The 6,091-nt window shown below is 38.0% G+C and overlaps 2 protein-coding genes across 2 annotated transcripts; both read right to left on the minus strand.

The window, feature by feature from the left end:
* Positions 1–532: 532 nt before the first annotated feature.
* Positions 533–2,303, minus strand: LOC107702185 (extracellular calcium-sensing receptor-like). The gene is made up of 3 exons (XM_016504427.1): positions 2,181–2,303; positions 1,545–1,668; positions 533–1,416 (listed from the first exon to the last, which is right to left on the minus strand). Exons 1-3 carry the CDS (start codon positions 2,301–2,303, stop codon positions 533–535), a joined length of 1,131 nt encoding a protein of 376 aa, XP_016359913.1.
* An 840-nt stretch (positions 2,304–3,143) lies between these two features.
* Positions 3,144–3,779, minus strand: LOC107702195 (extracellular calcium-sensing receptor-like). Its single transcript, XM_016504436.1, has 2 exons — positions 3,565–3,779; positions 3,144–3,441 (listed from the first exon to the last, which is right to left on the minus strand). Exons 1-2 carry the CDS (start codon positions 3,777–3,779, stop codon positions 3,144–3,146), a joined length of 513 nt encoding a protein of 170 aa, XP_016359922.1.
* Between the last annotated feature and the right edge of the window lie 2,312 nt (positions 3,780–6,091).

Consider the following 6,091-nt stretch of genomic DNA (forward strand, 5'->3'; position numbering starts at 1 on the left):
TCAACAAAATATTAAAAATGAACATTTTATGTATGATTGTATTTATTTGTCCAATTACATTTGAGCCCCTGAAAATGGGGGGACTGTGTATAAAAATGGTTGCATTTTTATGCATACACATTTTATGTTATATTTTTGTTCAACCCCTTGAATTAAAGCTTAAAGTCTGCACTTCAATTTCATCTTGATTGTTTCATTGTATATAAAGTGCTGATTGAAAAAAATATATATTTACTTTGTCATTTCATCAATGAGCTCTCTCGGCCACCGTAGTAAGTCAATAGAATAAGTGAATGAAACAAAGAATAAAGGATTCACCATTTATGTTTGCTAACTGTATTAGGCAAAACAGAGATGTTGTTAGTTTTATCATGTAATGGTCCAACATACACAGTTCAATAAGAAAAGTGCCATCATGATAATAATCAACATAACTAAAAATAGGGTGGTAAATGTACAGGACGGTAAAAGTAACAGTGTATATTATGTTTTATTTTCATCTACAATATTATTATATTTTAATATTTTACACTCACAGGGCTCTTGGGGGTAATTTACCCATCAAATGTTTTTTAGAGTTCTTGTCTGGTTTCAATAAAATGATATAGCATTTAGGAATAAATATGCAAAATAACATTCCATATGTGGAGGCTAAAATGGCAAATATCTCCACTGCCACTGTGAATTTTCCAGGCGAACTAACATAAGCTGGTATGAAAGCGATCCAAACAGCACAAAATATGAGCATACTAAATGTGATAAATTTGGCTTCATTAAAATTATCCGGGAGTTTCCGAGCCAGAAAAGCCAAAAAGAAACATAGAATAGCAAGCAGTCCAATATAACCTAACACAGCCCAGAAACCTACAACTGATCCCACATTACACTCTAGTATTATCTTTTCTTTGAAGTATTTAAGATTTTTAAATGGAAAAGGGGGAGATATTGTTAACCAAAGCACACAAATAAGCACTTGTATAAGAGTAAATGCAAAAACACTGAGTCTCTGTGGAGGAGGCCCAAACCATTTCATGACATTACTTCCTGGAAGTGTAGCCCTGAAAGCCATTAAAACCACTATTGTTTTTCCCAGAACACAGGAGATACAGAGGACAAAAGTGATGCCAAACGCTGTGTGACGCAACATACAGGACCACTCAGTGGGCCGACCAATAAAAGTAAGTGAACAGAGAAAACACAACATCAGTGAAAACAGTAGCAGGAAGCTTAATTCTGAGTTGTTGGCTTTAACTATTGGGGTATTTTTATATCTGAAAAATATGACTGCAATTATTATTGTTATAAATGCACCAACAACTGAAATAGTTGTGAGCAAAATCCCCATGATCTCCTCATAAGACAAAAATTCTGTTTCCTTCTTAACACATCCATCGTTTTGCATATTTGACCAGAAGTCTTGATGACACCGCAGACATGTTACAGAATCTGTATGTAATGGATGTAATAATTAATAACAGGAGAGAGAGAGAAAAAAAAATGTTTATATATATACTTTCTTTATGGATATAGTGATTTAATTTTACCTGAAGTGTTACTGATTTCTCCCTCTGTGCATGGTATGCAGTCATAACAACATATAGGCTTTCCTTTCTTCACACCCTTCCTAGTGCCAGGGTGGCAGCTCTCACTGCACACAGACACCGGTACCTGTGACAAAAATATATAGGCATTGCCATTTACTGACACTGAAAACTGATATTCAGAAAATACGTTTTTCTCTTTTTCCTCACCTTTGTGGAATTATTTGTCCATAAAATTGATAGCATATTGACAGCTAAACGATCTATCCCCAGAAAATAAGCATCATAAAGCCCAACAGTAACAAATTCATAGTGTTGTTTTTTACTTGGCTGCCAATTTATAATGTCATATTTTGCCACTGGATCACCATTCTCATCAAAATAAACCTCCTCACCATCTTTTGTTTTGAAATGCACCTTTCTCAGGTGCTTCAGAAACTGAAGGGGAAAAAGACAAAATATTCACTATATAAAGCAATTGTTAACTAAACTGATTGACATGGCAAACAGTACATCTCAACAAAATGACATATACATACAGTGCAAATAATTAATTGTTGAATATACTGTGTCCATATGTAAAAGCTTAGAGAATACTGAATTTCATATAGCAGAAGAAATAAAATAGTGTTAACCCACTGTTGAAGGATCAGGCTGTTTATTTGAGTCACATTTTTCTTTGCATCCCAGAAGGTCATGAAGTGTATAAGCAACAGCATACACTCCTTTATACACATTGCTGAAGATGGGCATGAGTGACATGTCTGTAAATAAATTTTGCACTTGAGACAGTTCCTCATTGCCTGTACATGGAGTTGTGGACACAAAATCATTCTTAGTTGAGTATTTACACTGAAACAGGGCTTCCCAGAACTCAGTAAAAATAGCACCTCCCAAAGACTTCAGTGGTTTTATATCTAGAATGAATTCTTGAAGACCTGTCACTTGTGTTTTGGGTATAGCCAGACCAATTGCTCCTTGTAGAATGTGGTGCTTATCCATACTGGCAATGACTGAATCAGATATCCAGGCTTCGGTGCCTACCCACTGGTATCCAGTAATATTGTGTTCAACAAATTTATGCAGCAGAACCTCCAAGTCCCAATGAGCAAGAAATCCCACAATCACTCGTGAATTAGAGCTTTTAATCTGCTCAATTATCCTTATTACTTTATCTTCAGGGTAGGTTCTGAAAAACGGGAGAGAATATTCCAAACAGATACCCATCTGTTCAGCCACCTTAGTAAAAGTGGCCATCCCATTGTTACCATAATCATCATCCGTTCTTAAGGCTCCCACCCAGGTCCAGCCAAAGTGTCTAACCAATTCTGCCAGTGCTCTACTCTGGTAGTGATCACTTGCAATAGTTCGAAGAAATGAGGGATATTTGACTTTGTCACTAAGGCATTCACAGGTGGCATAGTGGCTGATCTAAGAGATTAATATATACAGAAGCAATATGTTTAGACATAAAATCCAGTAAAAATACATTAATTGCATTCAGCAGCATTTATTATTTATTTAAAACATAGATTACAATTTAACATTTTCATATAATTTAAAAACTATATTGGGATAAATTGTAAATTGTGACATATAAAATCATACCAATGGAAGCTTGAATGGTCCAATACCCTTTGATATTGCCATGCACGCTGAAGAAGTTGTGTCCCCAATAATGGCTTGCACTTCAGCATGCTTTGTGCAGGGCCCTTCAACAGACATTTTCTCATACCCATTTGCAAGGGCCATAGCTGCTCGAACCCCAACCGCCACTGATCCGCACGTGTCGTAGATCTTGTAGCCTAATGAGACCCCAGGCAGCAAAGTGGAACTGTTATTAATTTCCTCTATTGCGAAGAGCATGGACTGTGCGTACTGGAAGTCTCTAAAATTAAGACTTGTTAAAAAAACAAAACAAAGCAAAAAATGTTAAAAACTCAAATGAAACTATGATTAAATCATTTAACGTAACACTTGTATTTACAAAATCGTATCATACTATTGCTCTGCTTTTACTTACCTGATGCACTTCAGTGGAGGTGGCATAATTGAATATGTCAGTTGCCTGATTTCCCAGCTGCTATGGAAAGAGAAAACCCCTCCAACTATAATATCCCCATCTTTCCATAGCTCAGGATGTACAGGCTCTCCTCGCAGAGTACAAACAGTTTTGTTAGCTTTAGAGAAGGTCATGATGGCTATTACCATATGTAGAAGTGCAACCAGTGGCTCCATTCACCCACTTAATAGATACTATCATATGTCAATTGTGTCAGCTCTGATATTTCAGCTAATAGAAGGACTTTGAGGTTTTTATAGATATCTTATAATCTGCTGGGAAATTACATATGTTGACCTAATTTGAAGGAGGTGCTACATTTTGCATGATCAGAGTGTATTGCTACCCTTTTGTGAGCTGTAGCCTTAGGTTGGTACTTGCGTGTCTGTGTGAAAATGTTTGCTTTTTAACCATTTTTAATAATCTTTTAGATTTTCCAGCTGTGTGAGCACAACAGTTGTATCATATACGTTTGCAAAGAGCTTGTGTGAGGCTGCAGGTTGCTGCAAATTGCAGATGTGCATCATGCACACAGATACGGTCGAAAAGCTACATATACACAACAGAAATACATCTTTTATTAGCGTGAAGTTAAAACCATGCAATAAATTCACACAATTCATGCACATGTATGTGACGAGTGGGCCGGGGCCGAGAGCCGTGGGAATGGAGCGAGGCCGGTGGAGTAAGTGTTAATGCACGACACCGGCGCCACTCACCGGTCTCGAGTCCCATGGAGGAGCTCCGGAAGGATAAAAGGAGGAGTGACGACAGTGCAAGACGAGAGAGGACCAGGCCTGGATTTATGTTGTTTTAGTTTTGTTTGTGCGCGGCAGTCGTCCGTGAGGGGCTGTCGCGCTATTTTAAGTTTTGTGTTTATTTTATTATTAAAATTATGTTTGAATGTTCGCCAGTTCCCACCTCCTTCTTCCCGATCTACGAATTGTGTTACAATGTACATTTAAGAAACACATTTTGTAACCTCTGCATATTGGAAATAAATGATCAAAGCTCAACAAGCAAAATTTCAGCCACAAGTAAAGCACAGTTATTAATAGAAATGTTATGCGAATAGCAGCAGAGGACTGAAGCCTGGGGTACACTTATTTTTTTCTGCCTGCTGTTATGCATGTATCTAGCCATTTGAAGTATACTACACATATTATGAACTCAAACAGACATGTTCGACACATGCCCACTATAACTGCTTTGTAATAATCTACCTGACCTGTAGAGGACAGCATGGAGTTGACCTCATTCCAAACTCAAGATCAAGTACACCGCATATATCTTTAGACCTCTTCGACCCTACAGATGATGAAACTTATGTCATGCATATTAGGCAACTGGGCATATTCATGAATAAGCATATAGAATAGTCATTTGCTAAATAAATAAATAGAGACATTCCTGAAAACTCTGCTTAACTGTAGCTTTAATGTTAATTCCAGCAATTTGTTAATATTATCAATAAAACTTTATTTGTATTAGTTATTATGGTAGTAGTAATAATAATAATAATAATAATAATAATAATAACACTTAGTAACACTTTGTGGTAAGAATATAACTAAACCACTTTTGTCTTAATAAGCCACAAAAATATGCAAAATTGTGTCAATAAAATGTTATTTTACAGTTGAATTACTGCAGATTTGCAATTCTATGTAACGTGTTTGCCTTTGAAATGGAACTTCAATGGTACGTCATGGTTTTGATGCTATGGGAATGCCTTCAGCATGGGCTGGTGTCTGAAGCATGAGTGCTACATGCCAAGCTCGCTTGGCCACTGCAATGGATGACACTACCAGCTCATCAGCTTTTTTGTCTTCAGGAAATTTGTTTGTGTGTGAAGAATTAATCATGTGTCTTGTAATTTTCATGTATATAGCACAAAACATTTTTGCAGTGTAGCGTCCCCTAACTAGTAAAGAACTAGTAACCTAAAAAAAAAAGAACGGAAGGTGAAAATTGGTTCAAGAGATGTGTATCTCCATGCCCTTGCTTTGTCACAACAGATGACACACATGAACTGTGTGTCATTTGTCTCAGAGCGGAACACGTACTCTTGGCCCTTGAGGAGGCTGGCTGTCCTCACTGTGATAAATTCCCTCTTTATCTCTCTTCTGGGGGATATGGAGGCCTGGCGACTATGACCCAGGGATAGGGTCCTGCTACTACTGAGGTAGTGCAGCGGCTGTGGTCATGGAGCTGGCTGAGCAGGTTGGGATGGTCCTTACCTATCTCAAGCTTCCCTTGACAGCTCCGAGGCTCTCATGCCAGACCTGGAAGCCTGGTCTCCAGCTTATCCCGCTCTGGCAGAGAGCATACTGTTGTCCCCATCCTGCTCTGTGGGGCTGGATGAGATGGGAGTTGAGGTGGTTGTTGTCAGCGAGCCCACCTCCTCCTTTGCCCCCATGTATGAGAAGTTATTGGAGATTATGACCTGCACCTACATCATGAGAACAAGGAATAAACCATTCTTGGC

This window comes from Sinocyclocheilus anshuiensis, unplaced genomic scaffold, assembly GCF_001515605.1.
Source record: "Sinocyclocheilus anshuiensis isolate Anshui unplaced genomic scaffold, SAMN03320099.WGS_v1.1 scaffold618, whole genome shotgun sequence".
Taxonomy (NCBI): domain Eukaryota; kingdom Metazoa; phylum Chordata; class Actinopteri; order Cypriniformes; family Cyprinidae; genus Sinocyclocheilus; species Sinocyclocheilus anshuiensis.